The sequence below is a fragment of the Felis catus genome, chromosome D1, assembly GCF_018350175.1.
Source record: "Felis catus isolate Fca126 chromosome D1, F.catus_Fca126_mat1.0, whole genome shotgun sequence".
Classification (NCBI taxonomy): Eukaryota; Metazoa; Chordata; class Mammalia; order Carnivora; family Felidae; genus Felis; species Felis catus.
Window position 1 is genome coordinate 107,343,017 of NC_058377.1, and position 16,477 is coordinate 107,359,493.

Sequence of the window (16,477 nt, forward strand, 5' to 3'; positions counted from 1 at the left end):
CCGAAGCAGTCCGGGCCTTCCGGCTTGGTGGGCGTGGCCCGGGTGTCTAGGCCAATGAGAACGTGGAGGTGGAGCCTGAATAGGCGCAGAGACGGCCGTGGCCGCGAAATCCGTGAGCGCGGCGGAGGCGGGGCTTGGCGTGGCCCCTCCTTCACCTCCTCCCGCCAGGGTGGTGGGGAGAGGGTCTCCGCGTCCGGGACTGGTTGTCCCGGACGCCGAGACCAGTGTGGGGGAGGGCCCAGGACGCGCGGGTCAGAAGCAGGGACAGATTCAGGACACTGGGGTTTGGTCCTGAGTAAAGGAGGCCCCACTGCCCCTGGGTCTCCCAAGCCTGCTTCAGTTTGCCTTCGCAAGTAAACGGGGCTGGACCCTCCACTTTGGCCCCGGAGTGCTTGACGTCTGGTCCCATCCTGGTCTCAATGCACTGCTCTTTGTGGCCTCGTTTCACCAGCCGTCTGCCTGTCGCCATGCTGTCCCTGTGCCTGTGCCGGTTATGGCCCCGCAGCCCTCCCACCCGGCTCTTCTCAGCGGCCACCGGGCAGCGGTGAGTCGGGGGCCGGGGGGCATGGCCCCCGTCACCCAGTGGGTTGAGGAAGGCCTGCCCAGCTCTAGGCTTGGACCTGGGTACTATGATAGTTGTGATCTCTGTACTTGCTGTCAGGTGCTGTACGGGCTTGTTTCAGGTAACCCTCACCTTCACTACTGAGGACACAAGATCAAAGATTAAGGGACGATCCCTCAGATCATACAGCGAGTTAAGTGGCAAAAAGTGGAATTTGAGTCCAAGCCAGGCTCAGTGCTCTTTTCACAACTCTAGTGGTCAAGCATCACTGGGCATAACTCACTTGGGGGCTTGGGGCGGGATGGGGGGTTTACAAAAATACAGATTTCTGGGCCCTGTTCTGCAGGAATTAAGTGGGGGCTGAGGGATCTGTTTTTGTTTTGTTTTTTTTAATATATTGTTTTTAACAGTTTATTCCCTTTTTGAGAGTCAGAGTGCAAGCAGAGCAGGGGCAGAGAGAGAGGGAGACACAGAATCCGAAACAGGCTCCAGGCTCCGAGCTGTCAGCACAGAGCCCGACGCGGGCTCGAACTCACGGACCATGAGATCGTGACCTGAGCCGAAGTCGGACGCTCAACTGACGAAGCCATCCAGGCGCCCCTGGAATCTGTTTTTTTTAAACGGGCTTTCTGGGTGGTCCTGAGCCAAGGGATCTGAGGGCTACACTATGAGATGTTCTGATCTGCACCATGCCTGAAGTGTTCAAAAAGGGAGGGATGATTTGGAGATAGATCTCCCTTGGCAGCAGCCTCAGCTTTCTCACCTCCTGGTTACTGACTTGAAGAGTGTGGCCCAGAAGGGCTGAGAGGCGGAGGAGAGGCATATTCTCTGTGTTTCCATAGCCCCTGCAGTTTTTGGCCTGTCTCCACAGGTCTGGCCCCAGGAACTACTACGAACTGTTAGGGGTGCATCCTAGCGCCAGCACTGAAGAAGTTAAACGAGCTTTCTTCTCCAAGTCCAAAGAGGTACCAGTGGCCCTAGGTGGGGAGGAGGGGGTGTAAGTCTGAGCCAGATAGGGTACACTTCACATTCCCAGGAATGGTGCTGAGTGGCTCACTCTGGATGGTGCCACATTCCCTTGGCATGTATAGAGAGCGAGAGATGCCCCCAGGGCAGAGGTTAGGCCCATTGGGAGGAAAGGTTGGGGTTGGGGGCCAGGGGTTGTGTGTGATGGGCTGGGCTTGTTTCTTTTGACCTGCCTGCTCTAGAGAAAGCTCGGACCAGGGCATATTGCTAGAGCCAGGCAGCTGGTGGGGAGGGCTTGAACAAGGGGAGGGGGCAGGAGTCTGTGCTTCCTGACTCTCTGGCCTTCTGGACGGGTGGGCAGCCCTGAGAGTGAGGGTTACTGTCCAGGCAGGGCCTCTGGGAATGATCTGAGCCTTTGTGGGTGGACATGGTGGGGACGGGTTCTGTGAACGGACGTGGAAAAAGACCTGAAGGGAGTCCTGCCCCACCCCAGCTGCACCCTGACCGGGACCCCGGGAACCCGGCCCTGCATAGCCGCTTTGTGGAGCTGAGCGAAGCATACCGAGTGCTCAGCCGGGAGGAGAGCCGCCTCAGCTATGATCGCCAGCTCTGCTCAGCCACTTCTCCAAAGTCTCCAGGAAGAACAGCCCGTCCTGGGTCTGCTCAAGCACACAGGTACAGTCGTCCTGCCCCTGGCCTCGTCCCTCCCCCCTCCCCGCCCCCCGTCTCCCAGGGAGCCTCATCCCCACCTTGTCCTTTCTTCTCCCTCCCAACAGCTCCTGGGAATCCCCCAATGCCCAATACTGGGCCCAGTTTCACAGTGTGAGGCCTCAGCGACCAGAGTCAAGGCAGCAGCAGCACAAACACAACCAGCGGGTGCTGGGGTACTGCCTCCTGATCATGTTGGCGGGCATGGGCCTGCACTATGCTGCTTTCAGGTGCATCCCTGCCTTCTCCCTGGGGTGATGGGCAGAGGGCGGAGGGCCGGGGAAGCCCAGTGTGGTCAGCCACGCAAGCCCCCCACCCCCGTGGCCTGCACTTCTGTGCCTCTCCAGCTGAGAATTGCCCGAGACAGGTCTCCGGGGCCTCTCCTTACTTGGCAAAGGCAGCTCTACACTCGCTGAAGGCGAACGTTGTCATTTTCAGAGTTTTGTGATTTGAATGTAAATCTTTGATGCCAGCTGCCAGGGTGTGCTGGAGCCAACGAAAATCGTGCACTCAAAGGAAATGCATTGGAACTGGGCCTCACAAGCAACTGTCCTCCCTTGTTTGGCAATCGGCTGTCTCCCTGCCACTTTTATGCATGGCACAGACACTGAGGTTCTATGACAAAGATACCTAAAGGCTGGTGCCCACTGCCTAGTTCAGTGATGGGAGTTAGGTGTAACGCTCTTTCTAGTCTCCTGTGAGACTAGACCAAACCCTGGTGTTTGGAGCTGCTGTCACCACCTTCGACAAGACAGCCAGGGACCTGGGTCATCAGTGGTCCCTGGATAAGCCCCGGCCCTTCGGTGCCCCTCTCCCTGCCTAGCACAGGCAGTTAGGCAGAGGTCCTCACAGATGGAAAACTTTGAGACCCTAGAGTGGCGTGGTGGCGGTGGGGGTGGGGTGGATCTCGGGGACAGCAGGGGTTGGGAAACCCAGGGTTAATTGCAACCCCCTTGCAGGAAGCTGGAGCAGATCCACCGCAGCTTCATGGATGAAAAGGATCGGATCATCACAGCCATCTACAATGACACACGGGCCCGGGCCAGGTCCGTCCCTGCTCTGTCCTGCCTTCTCTTTACTGTCCTGACATCACCCTCCAGGATCCTCTGTCCTGACCACCCAGGTGCTCTCTCCCGCAGGGCCAACAGAGCCAAGCTCCAGGAGCGAGTGCAGAGGCAGCAGCTGCAGCCCCGACCTGGAGGCCCAGAGATCCCAGAGATCGTGCCTCCGGGCACAGGCCCCGGCCCCGGCCCCGGAGCGGCCCGCTAGGACGGGGCCTGCTCTGTGTTGTTACCTCCTTGCTACCCCGGGGGACTCCCACTCCCCAAAACGCGTGCAATAAAATGATTCTCAAAGCTCATGTCCAGCTCCTTGCTTCAGGCCCAGCGCCCCCATCCCGGGCCTCGCCGAGGGGAGCGGCGGGGGGGAAGGAGGGGTGGACAGCACCCCGCCCTCCGGGTCCTGGCGGCTGCGACCCGGGAGCCCGGCCCCCTGGGCGGCGCGTCCCCTTTCCCCTGCTGTGGCGGGAGGGGGTGTGTGGAGGGGGCGGGCCCCGGCGGCGCCCCCGCCCCCCCCCGCCCCCGCCCCGCCCCCGCCCCGCGGCCCGGTGGGGAGCGCGTGTCTGGGTCACATGAGCCGCCCGCCCGCCAGCCCGGGCCCGGCCCCCCGCCGCCCCCGCCGTCCCCGCCGCCGCCCGCCACCACCGGCCGCCCGCCCGCCCGGCTCCTCCGGCCTCCGCCGCTGCGCTGCGCTGCGCTGCCTGCGCTCAGGGCTCGGGAGGGGGCCGCGGAGGAGCCGCCCCCCGCGCCCGGCCCCCGCCCGCCGCGCCCGGGCCCGCGCCATGGGGCTCTGGCTGCCGCCGCCCCCTGCGCCGCCGGGCTAGGGCGATGCGGGCGCCCCCGGCGCGCGGCCCCCGCGGGCACCATGAGCCCCCTGCTCCGCCGCCTGCTGCTCGCCGCGCTCCTGCAGCTGGCCCCCGCCCAGGTACGTGCGTCCCCGACATCCCGCCCGGCCGCCGTGCCCTCTCTCAAGGTTGGCGGAAGTGGGGAGACGCGGAGCGGCCTCGGCCTCGGGGATCCGCGGGGTCGGGCTGAGGACCGGGGCGTGGCGGGAATCTGGCCAGGGCATCCCCCGGGAGGAGTCCCTGCCCGCCAGCCCGCCAGCCCGCCAGCCCAGCCCCGGGCCACTCCCCTGCTCCACCCCGTCCCCGGGCTCGACCGGGGGCGGAGCCGCTCGGTCCCCGCAGGACTCGGTTGGGCGCCCACTGTGCCCCCTCCTGACCTGAGGCCTCCGAATCCGTCGGGCCCCAGGCTTGGAGATTCGACGTCGCCGCCGCCACCGGCAGAGTGCGCCTGGCGGGTCGTGGCCAGGGCAGGTCCCAGGTGGCCAGGAGAGGACAGGTAAAGCTAGAGTGACCCCAGGAGCAGAGCAATCGGGGGGAAATGTCCTAGAGGAGTTGAAGCCTTCAGACTGCAAGGGCAGACCCCTGGGAACAGCGACAGGGCTAGCCCTTCCTAGAGAGCACTTTTGAGTTCAGTTCTCTTCTCTCCTACAGGGCCCCGTTTCCCAGCCTGATACCCCCGGCCACCAGAAGAAAGGTAATAGTAACAATAACCGCGCTAGCCATCATCAAGAGGGTCTGCTCATCATCTTGTGTAATCAGGGCCACGCTCTAAGATGCAAACTTTTTTATTCTGCCCATTTTACAGAAGAGAAAATTGAGGCAGTGGGGTTCCTGGGTTCCTGGGCAGGGGAAGACAGGTTTTGAGGGCAGAGAGGGAGCTAGTGGAGGGTGGCTGGGACGAAGGAATTAGGGAGAACAGCTGCAGGGTACAGGAGATAGGGGAACCCGGGAGCGGCTACAGGAAACCCAGTGGGGGCTTAACACTTACGCTTCTGCCCCCAGTGGTGTCATGGATAGACGTGTATGCCCGTGCCACCTGCCAGCCACGGGAGGTGGTGGTGCCCCTGACCGTGGAGCTCATGGGCACCGTGGCCAAGCAGCTGGTGCCCAGCTGTGTGACCGTGCAGCGCTGTGGTGGCTGCTGCCCTGACGACGGCCTGGAGTGCGTGCCCACAGGGCAGCACCAAGTCCGAATGCAGGTACTGGGGCCGGTGGGGCGTGCCCAGCTGGGGCGGATGCTGGGGCTCCGGGGGGTGGTGGTGGGAGGAATGGCCGGAGCCTTGGCTGGGCAAGCTGTTCCTCCAGCCCACGGAGCATTGCCTTCCTCTGTACCTCTCATGATCTCTCACACCGTGTGTCCCCTATCTCTGGAGTACAGATACTCATGATCCGTTACCCGAGCAGTCAGCTGGGCGAGATGTCCCTGGAAGAACACAGCCAGTGTGAATGCAGGTGCCAGCCGGGCCCCACTTCTGAGCTCCCAGAGACCAGGCTTGGGGGCTGCTGGGCACGGGGGTACACCACAGTGGAGGCCAGGTTTCCAAGACTGGAACTGGGTTAGGCCTGGGATCTGGGGTAAGAGCAGGATGCTCGGCTCTTTTGATTCTCTTCCTCTTCCTTGTCTCTGTCTGTCCTCTTACTTTTCAGACCAAAAAAGAGAGAGAGTGCTGTGAAGCCAGACAGGTGAGTCTCATGGGCTCTTGCCGAGGTGGGGTTGGAGCCCAGACCCCACACCCAGGATGTAACGTGTGGATGGGGCAGGGGGTGTATGAGTGTGCCGGGAGGCTGCAGTCCCGCCCCCTCTCTCTCCCCCCACTGTGTCCCCCTCTCCCCTTTTCCTCTGCTCCCCGAGTCTGTGCGCTCCGATCCAACCCCAGCTCCCGGGAAGACTTTTCCTTCCCGCCCCAGACATGTTGCTTCTCCTCCTAGGGCTTCCACTCCCCACCACCGTCCCCAGCCCCGCTCTGTTCCGGGCTGGGACTCTGCCCCCGGAGCACCCTCCCCAGCTGACATCACCCATCCCACTCCAGCCCCAGGCCCCTCTGCCCACGCTGCACCCAGCGCCGCCAGCGCCCTGACCCCCGGACCTGCCGCTGCCGCTGCCGACGCCGCAGCTTCCTCCGTTGCCAAGGGCGGGGCTTAGAGCTCAACCCAGACACCTGCAGGTGAGGACTGGTGGGGTCGTGTTTGTTTGGGGAGGCATCAAGGCCCTTGGAGCAGGTCCAAGGTGAGCCTGCCAGTGGGAGAAGAGCCAGGGGAGAGGAAACTATTGAGTGTGTTGAACAAATATTGACCGAGGCTCACGTTCTAAATGTGGGAGTCAGACATCAGGATTTGTGACGCCAGCAGAGGAGGTCAAGGGCTGAGGTAAGGGGCCTTACGGTGCGGTCAGAGATGCCCTGGAGGAGGTCACATCTGCAGTCAAAGTGGGAGAGATCGCTTTCCAATTTACAAAGCTCTGGGCCTTGCTCAAAGCCCCCGTGGTAGACATGTGTGCCCTCCTTGTGGGCTCTGAGAGGCCAGGGGACAGAGTGGAACCCTTGTCCACCCTTGTCTGAGACGCTGCTCACCACTCCTCCCTTCCGCAGCTGGGCCACGGGGTGACCTCGTGTGGGCTCGCCAGGAGTGTTAGGAGAGAATGGGGTTCCCAGAAGGTAACAGGAGGGTGGACCTAGGGAGCAGGGGCTGAGCTGTGCCCACACGAACAGAACCCTTCCTCCCTTCCTCAGGTGCCGGAAGCTGCGAAGGTGACACGTTGCCTTTCAGACTCAGCAGGGCCACTTGCCTCACAGGCCACATCCCAGAGGAGGACAACAGGGCAACGTGTTGAGAAGTGCCCAGTCCCTAGACCTCAGTGTGGGCAGAAAGTGCTCCCGGACCTGGGCCTCTCAGAGGACTTTCCAGCTGTCCCTGGTCTCTCCCAAGGCCGCCCTCCAACAGGGTGGGCGGCCGGACGAGGAGACGTGTCGGCAGCACCAGGGGTCATGGACGAACTCGGGAGAGAAGGGGTCCCGTCTCGATTTTCAACCACCACGTGCAAGCGTCTTCACAGCTGGCTCCAGTGTCCCCTCCCCGAGGCGCCAGTCCTCTGCAGATACTGGGGACTTGGGCTGCGGTGTTAAGAACTGGGACCCCCCAACCCTGATAAAAGAGATGGAAGGATCTGTCCCTGCCTGTGTCATTGTTTGCCGCTGTCCAGGCTGGGCGATTCAGGCACTCTGCATTGCACTACGTCCTAGACCCCGAGCCTGTCTTACTCCCTCATTGTGTAGATGGAGGCAATGAGGCCCAAGGTCCCCCATCAGGTAGAGCCAGAACTGTGCACTCTTCGCAATCCTGTTACATCCAGGCCCTGCCCCCCCCCCCCCCCCCCCCCCCCCCCCCCGCCGCTCATCACAAAAGCTCCTTTCTGGAAGGAGCCGGTCCGTTATGGCCAGTGACCTTGAGGTGGGACCCAGATCCGCTGAATGATCTTGGCTGTCGCTGCCCCCTCTTTCTGAGCCTCAGCTTCCACAGGCGCATATGGAGGGAACGGACGATTGCTATGGTCCCAGCCCTTGGGCTCCAGGAATGTGTCTTCACTTGATAGAAAAACCCATCTTCTCTGCCAGGCGGCACTCCGTTTTTGTTGCTCTGTATTTAAGCTATTTCCTTCAGCTTCGCTCTAAAGCCACGCACCTGCCCTGTCCCCACCTCCTTGAAAGGGAACTGCCAAAGGGCTGTGGCTGGTGGGCTTGGTGCGGGAGACACATTTCCTCAGCCCAACCAAGTTTCCCCCGACCCTCACCAGCCCCTGCTTGGGATTCTCCCGACCTTTGTCTGACCCAGCCTAAGCTCAGTGCCCAGCCTTCTCCCTGCAGCCTCCAGGGCCCCTGGGGTGGACCACAGGCCATCTTTGGGTACCCATGCTTTGCCTTGCTGGGGCAGGACATTCGGGGACAGAGGTTCACCCGAGGCAGAATGCAGCTACCCAAACGGAGGCCTTCTCTGAGGTGTTAGATTGGAGGGCATGGTAGTGATCTTGTTGGGCCCTGGGCAGGGGTGGGGTTAAACCAGAAGAGACCATTCCTGACGGTGATTACCAATTTCCAATCATTCTTCTCAGCTGTGCTGTCGCTGACCATGCCATTGCTCCATTCAAGTGAGACAGATGAGGGTCAGGGGACACCAGAACTCCCACCCCTCCCCCGGCCCACTTAAGTGCTGGGCACACACAAGGCTTCACACGCACCCCTCGCTTGGTCCTCCATTCTAAGGTCAGCGCTGCTAATGATCTTTCTCTTTCAATTAAGGAAACAGGCTCAGAAAGGCTGATTGACCTGGAGATTTGACCCCCAAGTCTATCTCTAACACTCAAGTTTGTTACCTCCCAACTACAAGTTCGTTACTTCCACGGACAGATGTGTCCGGCGCGCTGCTGAGTGCCCGGGCACCTGAAAATACCAGTGTGGGTGGGGAATGGGCTCAGCCGGACCACTGCCGGCAGGACTCGGGGGTCAACGTGCGGCAGGCAGAGGCAGGCCCGGATGCTGGTGCGGAGAAAAGGGCGCGCATCGGCTGTGGGCCAGGGCCTGGTGGAGCACGTCACGGCGCACTCCTACAGTGGCCCTGCCACGCGCGTGTTGACAAGCCCACCTTACAGGGCCTTCCAGATCCTACCAGGCCGAAGCATTCGCTCAAGGTCACACTGCCCACGGACCGCACAGCCCAAACCCAAACTCAAGTCTGAGGCCCAGGCTCTTCCCACTGGAGCCCGTGGAGCCTGAAGAGGCCCAGGGTCAAGCGAGAGCGCCGTGGGAGAGCCGGGGGGCGAGCTAAAATGGCGTCTCGAGACCCCCTCCGGGAACCCGCGTTGGCCTGACCTTAATTTCACCTCGGCCGGAAGTGCCGAAAGCACTTTAGGAAGTCACTTTCACCTAACCTTACCGGCTACAGAGCCACCGGAAGTAGCGCGTGGTCACGTGTCGGCGCGGGGGCGGAGCAGGGGGAAAGGCCGCTCCGCCCGGCGTGCGGCAGCGGGCTTCGCACAGTCCAATGAGGGCGGGCGGCGTGGCCCGGCCTGGTGGCGACGATGACGCGCCTGCGCACAGGCGGCAGCACGACTGGGGTTGACTCCGGGGGCGCGGCGAGGAGGTGAGCGGGGGCCACAGCCCGGGCTGGGGGGAGCCGGGGTGCACGGGGGCAGGCTGGATCAGGCCGGGCAGGAGCGGGCCGGGGCTGCGAGTGTCAACGAGGGATAGGTCAGGGGAAATTGGGGGGTGGGGTCGGAGCTGTCTGGGGATGCCGCAGGGGGAGGGTTTTCACGCCGCACGGGGCGGAGCCCCGGGAGTCGGGGCGGGACGTGGGACGGAGACGGGTGGAACCTCTGAGCTGGTGCCAGTAGAAGGCAGAGCTCCGGGACTGGGGACGGAGCTAGGACAGGTGGGGGGCGGAGCCTGGTCCCTGGAGGAGGAGCTGGAACAGGCGGAAGGCGGAGCCTCGGGTTTGGAGACCGAAGGGGACGGAGCCCAGGCACTGGGGGCGGGCCTTCAGTCGGTGAGTGGCGTGGCTACAGTTCAGGAAAGAGGGTCTAGTTCTATCGAGGGCGGGGCTCCAGGGCAAGGGGCGGAACTACGTCCGCTAAAGGGTGGGGTCAAGGAGCAAAGCGAAGGCGTAGGCCCAGGTAATGGCCCGGGGCGTCCACGCGGGGGCGGTCTCCGCGGGGGCCGGGCCTGGGGACGCGGTAGGCCGAGAACTCCCCCGGGAGAGGTGGTGTGGGTGGAGCGGGCTCGGCGGCCACCAGACACGGGGCCGGTCTGGGTACCCCGCAGGCCCCCGAGGGCTCAGAGCTGGGGCGGCGCCCCGGGCGGAGGCACAGGCCCGGCCTGGGGGGTGCCTCCGGAGGATCGGAGTTCCCCGGAGCCACCCAGCGGCGATGTGTGGGTGCCTCGGGGCAGGCCCCCTGCAGCGGCCTCAGAGGTGTGGGTGTGCTGGGCGGGGGGCAACTGGGTGTGGCGTGAATGGGATCGCTCCGTCGAGGCAACTGCTGGGCAGCCAGATAAGGTCTGGACTTTGCGTAAAGGGACGGGCGGGAACTGAAGAGTGGAGCTGGGGACCGGGAGGGAAGGAAGGGCTGGGGGTGAGCAAAGGGGCGGGGCCCTGGCTGCTGTGGCCTCCCCTGACCCCCTCCCCCCGCTGCTGGGGTCCTCGGGCAAGCCCCCTTCTCACTGGACTGGTAAGTGTGGCTGCGGAGCCCGGGGGAGGGGGTGGTGACCCGGGACAAGGGGATCCCCGTGGGCAGGCAAAGTACGGTGGGGGTGGAATCCTCCTGGTACCTGCCCATATTCCATGCCCTCCCTGCCCTCCCCCCCGGTCGGTTGGTCGGGGTCTGTCCCCGCAGAGACATGAGGCTGAGCTGGGTCCTGACAGTATTGTCCATCTGCCTGAGTGCCCTGGCCACTGCTGCGGGGGCCGAGGGCAAACGGAAGCTGCAGATCGGGGTCAAGAAGCGGGTAGACCACTGTCCCATCAAGTCGCGCAAGGGGGACGTCCTGCACATGCACTACACGGTGGGTGAGGGAGTGGAACATTGGGGTGGGTGGGGCTTCTGGGGACCTGAAAGGACTTGGAAGCCAGATTGCTCAGCCAAGGAGGTGGGTGACCGTGGGCAAGTCCTGTCTCCCTTTTACACTAGTTTCTATAGCTCTTCCCTGCTGTTGACTGTCTGATCCCCAGCTTGGCACCAGCAAGCAGTGACGATGTGCTGCGAGCTGCTCAAGGTTCTGTCCCCTCCTAGGATTATGGCTGCCAATGGGGAGCCAGCTTGGGGATAGCTGCTGGGTGGGGAGGTGTGTCAGAGTGGAGCCTCCTCTTCACTGGCCTTCCCATGGTCCCACAGGGGAAGCTGGAAGATGGGACGGAATTTGACAGCAGCCTGCCCCAGAACCAGCCCTTTGTCTTCTCCCTGGGCACAGGCCAGGTCATCAAGGGCTGGGACCAGGGGCTGCTGGGGTGAGTCAGGGGGCCATGGCTGTGGTTGAGGAGGTTGATTGTGGGAGGCAAGCCCCAGGGATGGGGTGGGGGGCAGGGGGCCTGGGTGCTTGCCATGCGCTGAACAGGTGTTGTCCTGCAGGATGTGTGAGGGAGAAAAACGGAAGCTGGTGATCCCATCAGAGTTGGGTAAGAGGCCTTTCCTGAGCCTGGATAGGGGAGTTGGGGGGGGGGGGTCTGGGGAAGGGTGGAGACTGGTTTGCCGCTGCATTGGTCTCTGTCCCATCCGTTCATTATGTGTCTTCCAAGTCTAGCTGTATCCAGTAGTGAGAACAGGGCAAGACCCTTAGGGCACTTGGTTCTGGCGCCCACCCTCTGCCCTCTCCTGGGCCTTTTGTAGCCCCTTGCTGTCTCCATTTCTGGCTTTCTTGTTGCGATGGGCAGAGACCTGGCTTCAGCCCGAATGTCTGCAGCCTCTCTCTCTCTCTCTCTACCCGGTCACAGCTCACTTTTTCTTTCGCATCTTTGACAGGGTATGGAGAGCGGGGAGCTCCCCCAAAGATTCCAGGTAAGATGCCTTCCTGCCCCCATCTCCTGCCCACCATCTCTTCTTCCTGTGGCCCCGGTTCTCACTCTGTCCTCATTTCTCCCCTGCAGGTGGTGCAACCCTCGTGTTTGAGGTGGAGCTGCTCAAAATCGAGCGACGTTCAGAACTGTAGCCAAACTGGGGAGGGGCAGTGGAGAGGCCCCCATCAGGGACCAGACTGTTTAAAGAAAGAAAGAAAGAAAGAAAAAAAAAAATCCCTTAAAGCCCACGAAGTGAGCCTGTGTTTGTTTGTGGGCCCTGAGAGACTTAGAAGCCACATCTTCAACTTCAGCCTACCCTCTCCCTTGGTACCCCCCACGCCTCTTCTTTACTGGCTGCAGGACCTGGGTGTAGACTCAGTGGCAGGGGGATCGTGAGGGCCAGGCCCTGGGTGGGACGGTGGTCCTTGCCCAGAGGGAAAAGGAGTGTTCCTAACAGCCAACAGCGACACCGCTCCCCCCACTCCAGCTCCCCAGCCACTTGGAGCTCATGGTGTGGGAGCCGGCACTGGGCTATCGTCATGGCTACGTGGCCCTCAGGAAGGCCTGCAGCCACCTGGGGAGAAGCTGCACCGACAGCAGTTGTAGAGGAGTGTGTCCCCCCTAAAAGAGACCAGCTGAGCCCGTTAGCTGCACCAAAGGCATATCCTAGCTTTATTAAAGGGCCGCGCCGCAGAATCAATATAAAAACACAAAAAGTCCCATCAGTTTAATAACAATAAAAAACCCCAAAATGGAAAACTGAGGGGGCAGGGAAGAGGCCCCTGGGCCAGGGGCACGGGGAGCCCTGCTCATGGCGCCAGGCCTGGCCGCAGGGCCCCCCGGTATTGCTGTTGCTACGAGGTCGGGGGGCAGCGATTGTCCTGTGGGAGCCACCATTCATGTGGGTCGAGGACCCTTACTTCTTCTGGGGTGTGCTCAGCTTCTGCATGCCCCGGATCTTGTCCAGCAGGCCAGAGATGAAGGCCTGGACAGGAGGGAAGACATCAGGGAGGCCAGACCCCAAGATGACAGAAGCCCAGGCTCCTCTCACCCCAGCCTCTGGGACGGCCACATACTTACCTCAGTGGGTTTGTAACAGTCAACCAGCAGCTCCTGGGAGGGCATGGGGGGACAAGTATAGCTGTGAGTTCTAAGGAACAGGGGCCTAGAGCTCACCTGTACCTATTTCCAAGGGACTGGGGCCACCCCCCGAGGCACAGGCGATACCACAGCTACTCAACGGCTAGACAAGCACCATTAGCCCCATTTGACGGAAGCAGAAGCTGAGGCCCAACATCCCAAGGGCTGGCTGACGAAAACCAAAGAAGGCCTAAATGTAGAGCCTCGCTTACCCAAGGGGCCACGCGTGCAGGCAGCTCTCTAGTCCCTGATCTCCCTACCTGGCCCTGATGCCTCCCGGCCCTTCTCTCACCTTGACCCTGGCAGCCCGGGTATCATCACTTTCCATGTCCAGGAGTTCATCCACATCAATCTCCAACTCTGGTATTTCCTCTTCCTGGGGTGGGGGTGGGGGAGGAGGGAGAGACAAGGGCCTGAGTTGGGAGAGAGGGTGTGAGAGGGGCTCCGGCTGAGGCCCCTGCCTTACCGCAGAATGAGCCAGGCTTCTTTGCCCAGCAGACAGCAGCAGCTGTCTGAGGAAGAAAACAGATCAGGCCTGTGCCAAGGCAAAATGCCCGATGGCGGGGGGGAGCTTCCTGTCCCTGCCAGTTGGGCACCCTGGGTGCCAAACAGGGCCAGACAGCAAAGGCTTGGGGACCCTGGGCTGAGAACCCTGCAGATGTGTTGTCCCAACTTCCGGGCTCCATCTCAATCAGTGCACAGGTGGGGCCATCTGTCCCAACTCATCACAGCCCCTTCCCCTCCCCCAAACACCTGTCACAGCTTCCCAGGAGTGGGGAGGAAGTAAAGGGTGAGGGGTCATGGGGAAGGACCCAGGGCTGGTAATGGGGAAACAAAGAGCCCATACTTTGCTGAGGGAGGGGGTGCCTGCCACCCCTCCCCCCACCCAGGAAGCGTCTATCCAGTCTGGAGCCAGCTGCATTCCGGGGCTGGTCTAGGGTAGGCAGCACAGGGCAAGCCCACTCCTCCACCCTGCCCCCCAGGGGCCTGAGTCACCATTTGAGCAAGGAAGGAGTCATGGGGTGGAGAACCAAAACCCAGAGGACAGGCTAGCCTGCCCCTACACCAAAATGGAGCTGCAGGCTAGCCCATTAGAACAGCCCAGACCCTTTACAACCCCACCAGGCTTGCGCCTTTTAACCAGTTTAGGCTACGAAGCACTAGGTAGATCACCTTACCACCGCCAGCCCAGACTAGCCTCTTGCCTCCTGCCCATGGCCCAGGCTATCCCTTGAGGCTTCTTGAGGACCCCAAGCTTGACCAGAGTAGTGACATGAGGGAGTCATGAGGGAAAAGATAGGAGTGACCTAAGGTCAGACAAGAAAGAGCATACACTGGGGGCGGGGAGTACAGAAAGGGAGGGGAGCGCGCGGAAGCGGAGCGCCCATTGACTCCGGGGTGACAGGCAGGCGCAAGGCGGGGTTCCCAAGCAGTCCGACTAGGGAACGATTTTAGGGTGTCGGCGCAGAGTAAGGGACACACCTGGCAGTCGTAGAGGCGAGTGAGCTGCTCCAAGATCCACTCCTCCAGGTTGAGGCGCTTCCGTAGCTCCTTGCGGTCGTACTTGACCGTGACCTTCCCTTGGCGCCTCACTGGGCCCTCGTCGTCCGCGCCGCCTGGGCCCTCGCCTGCAGCCCCAGGGGGGCTCTGAAAGTAGACGCGGGGCCCTGGGCCACCACTGCCCGGCCCAGGGGCCGGGGCTGCCAACGCCGCGCCCCCCGCGGGGCCGCTGTCCGCCATGGCGGCCGCCGGGGCCACGTGCGCGCGTCGGGCCCCTCCCTGCGCCGCCGCCTCCGGGACGCCCGCCGGCTGGCTCCGGGCCGCTGGCTCGGGTTAACTCGCGGGCTGGGCTCCGCGCTGCTCCGCGGCTAGGGCGGCGGCGGGGGCGCCCGGGGGCAGCTGCAGCATGCGGAGCCCCCGGGCCTGGCCTGGCCGCGCCCCGCCCCCTCCCCGCCGATCCGCCCGCCCTTTGTCCCCCGCGGCCGCCGCCCGAGCCGCCGCCGCCGCCGCAGCCGCCGCCGCCGCCGAAGCCGCTTTCTCTGTCTCACTCGCTTCCCCGCCCCCCGACCACACCCCCTTAAAGGGCCAGTCCCGCTGCAGGCCCCTCACTCCCACCCCGCCCCCGGGCAGGGGCTAGGGGAGGGTCTAGTCGTCAGGGGTTTGGGCCTGGCTGTCCGCTACTATCCCTTTTAACCTTTCTGCCTCAAACCCAGGCGTTCTAAGTGCCCGGTACCAGGATTTGCGCTCCCGCCGGGACCCTAGTGTTCTGTCCTCACTGACGCAAAAACAGGGGCCATCTGGGAATGGAGGGGAGTGGGCACAATGCGCAGGGCGGGGGTCTGGAGAGGAGACGTGGGAGCCCCCGACGTCTAGGTCCTCAGGTCCTTGGCCAGCGGAAGGCAAGCAACCTTCTCCGCGTAGACCGACACGTGGCCCAGGCTCGCAGGAGTGGAGGGGTGGAGAAGGCGGACAGGAGCTGCCCAGGTCCCCGGACACCCTCCTCGGCGAGGTCCCGCACCACCCATGGTGGAGGCCCAGATTAGGGGTGAACGGAGCCGGCTCAACTGCCTGAAGGGCTAGACCCTAGGCTGCCACCGCCCACCGGCCAAGATGGCGATGGGGAACGGGATTGTGGGAAATGTAGTTCTCAGGGCCTGGCCGTGCCTGACAGCCCCTCCCCCTCAGCGGAGCCAGGGAGGGGAAGCGCAGAACTTGTTTGGGGCGCCCTCGTTCGGCGGCTTCGACAGGGCGCGGCCCTTCGCACCCTGCAACCTCCATGTGTACAAAGAGGAAACGCAGGAGTAAAGGGCTGGGAAATAGGGGAGCCGGCACTCCCGATAATAAAGCTAAGAATGACGACCCGTAAAAAGCGTTGCTCACAGTCGGTTCCACACAGTCGGTTCCAGCCAGAGTCGGTTCCGCCTCATTCTCCCTCCCACAGATCCTCCGCCCTGCCGCTCTTCTGTCCTTCAGATCTCACAGGCGCCTTAGCTGGCCCACCTCTCTCAAACAGATGGTGTATCTCATGCCGGCACCCTTTGAGTTCTGGATCTTTGAATAGTCTTTCTCTTATGTGATCACCGTCTCCCACTTCTAGGCTGTGTGCTCCATGGGGCCAAGCTCTGTGTGGCCCTTGTTTACTGTTGATGCCCAAAGCACAGGGACCGGCTGGGCTTCAGAATCACGCAGATGGGGCAAATGACCCGATTCTTGCTGAGCTCTCGGTAACAGAGCCAGACTTGTAACTATTGGCTGAATAAATGACCGAGTGAAAGAATGAATGGCTTCCTCTGTATCTAGCATTTCCTCAGAAGGTTAAGCTTATTTATTTTGAGAGAGAGCGCGTGAGCAGGGGAGGGGCAGAGAGAGAGAGAGAGGGAGAGAGAGAATCTCAAGCAGGCTCCATGTCATTAGTGTGATCTAACCCTAAGGTTAGGATCAAACCCTAAGACTGTGAGATCACCACCTGAGCCGGTATCGAGATGCTTAACTGACTGAGCCACGCAGGTGCTCCGTCGGAAGGTTAACTAAGAAAATATGTGGAAGTTTCAATGACTGTATCACAGAGGTTGACCAACACAGCTAGAGAGGGAGCTCAGGCCCCCTGTCACAAGGTCTCTACTTATCCCCCTATCCCCAGATACCACTCAACAAGGTTGTAT

The 16,477-nt window shown here is 62.2% G+C and overlaps 4 protein-coding genes and 1 long non-coding RNA gene across 15 annotated transcripts; 3 read left to right on the top strand and 2 right to left on the bottom strand.

The window, feature by feature from the left end:
* Positions 1 to 104: 104 nt before the first annotated feature.
* On the top strand, positions 105 to 3,596 carry DNAJC4 (DnaJ heat shock protein family (Hsp40) member C4). Of its 2 annotated transcripts, none has more exons than XM_019824701.3 (6): positions 105 to 544; positions 1,434 to 1,527; positions 2,022 to 2,203; positions 2,305 to 2,412; positions 3,196 to 3,282; positions 3,376 to 3,596. In XM_019824701.3, the coding sequence occupies exons 1-6, from the start codon at positions 420 to 422 to the stop codon at positions 3,503 to 3,505; spliced, it is 726 nt and encodes a 241-aa protein (XP_019680260.1). In that variant the 5' UTR covers positions 105 to 419; the 3' UTR covers positions 3,506 to 3,596. The 2 variants fall into 2 exon arrangements, with proteins under 2 accessions (XP_019680260.1, XP_011285295.1); XM_011286993.3 differs by having other exon boundaries at positions 108 to 544; positions 2,305 to 2,466.
* A 339-nt stretch (positions 3,597 to 3,935) lies between these two features.
* Positions 3,936 to 7,303, top strand: VEGFB (vascular endothelial growth factor B). Of its 4 annotated transcripts, none has more exons than XM_023239991.2 (8): positions 3,936 to 4,219; positions 4,546 to 4,635; positions 4,791 to 4,833; positions 5,142 to 5,338; positions 5,518 to 5,591; positions 5,787 to 5,822; positions 6,170 to 6,304; positions 6,869 to 7,303. In XM_023239991.2, the coding sequence occupies exons 1-8, from the start codon at positions 4,160 to 4,162 to the stop codon at positions 6,888 to 6,890; spliced, it is 657 nt and encodes a 218-aa protein (XP_023095759.1). In that variant the 5' UTR covers positions 3,936 to 4,159; the 3' UTR covers positions 6,891 to 7,303. The 4 variants fall into 4 exon arrangements, with proteins under 4 accessions (XP_023095759.1, XP_023095761.1, XP_023095758.1 ...); XM_023239990.2 differs by having other exon boundaries at positions 3,942 to 4,219; positions 6,069 to 6,304; XM_023239993.2 differs by lacking the exon at positions 4,546 to 4,635 and having other exon boundaries at positions 3,940 to 4,219.
* Positions 4,909 to 9,093, bottom strand: LOC123380645. The gene is made up of 2 exons (XR_006586681.1): positions 9,002 to 9,093; positions 4,909 to 6,372 (listed from the first exon to the last, which is right to left on the bottom strand). It is a non-coding gene; the product is annotated as an uncharacterized LOC123380645 (long non-coding RNA).
* Positions 9,094 to 9,117: 24 nt separating this feature from the next.
* Positions 9,118 to 11,923, top strand: FKBP2 (FKBP prolyl isomerase 2). Of its 7 annotated transcripts, none has more exons than XM_003993555.6 (6): positions 9,118 to 9,272; positions 10,519 to 10,687; positions 11,017 to 11,129; positions 11,251 to 11,297; positions 11,641 to 11,676; positions 11,766 to 11,923. In XM_003993555.6, the coding sequence occupies exons 1-6, from the start codon at positions 9,211 to 9,213 to the stop codon at positions 11,825 to 11,827; spliced, it is 489 nt and encodes a 162-aa protein (XP_003993604.1). In that variant the 5' UTR covers positions 9,118 to 9,210; the 3' UTR covers positions 11,828 to 11,923. The 7 variants fall into 7 exon arrangements, 6 of the variants coding, with proteins under 6 accessions (XP_003993604.1, XP_006937525.1, XP_006937523.1 ...); XM_006937463.5 differs by lacking the exon at positions 9,118 to 9,272 and adding an exon at positions 9,532 to 9,674; XM_006937461.5 differs by lacking the exon at positions 9,118 to 9,272 and adding an exon at positions 9,681 to 9,801.
* A 401-nt stretch (positions 11,924 to 12,324) lies between these two features.
* Positions 12,325 to 14,934, bottom strand: PPP1R14B (protein phosphatase 1 regulatory inhibitor subunit 14B). Its single transcript, XM_011287053.3, is given in 6 exon segments — positions 12,325 to 12,660; positions 12,756 to 12,788; positions 13,108 to 13,191; positions 14,298 to 14,579; positions 14,581 to 14,684; positions 14,687 to 14,934. Coding segments are annotated over 6 exon segments (609 nt in total). The 5' UTR covers positions 14,724 to 14,934; the 3' UTR covers positions 12,325 to 12,591.
* Between the last annotated feature and the right edge of the window lie 1,543 nt (positions 14,935 to 16,477).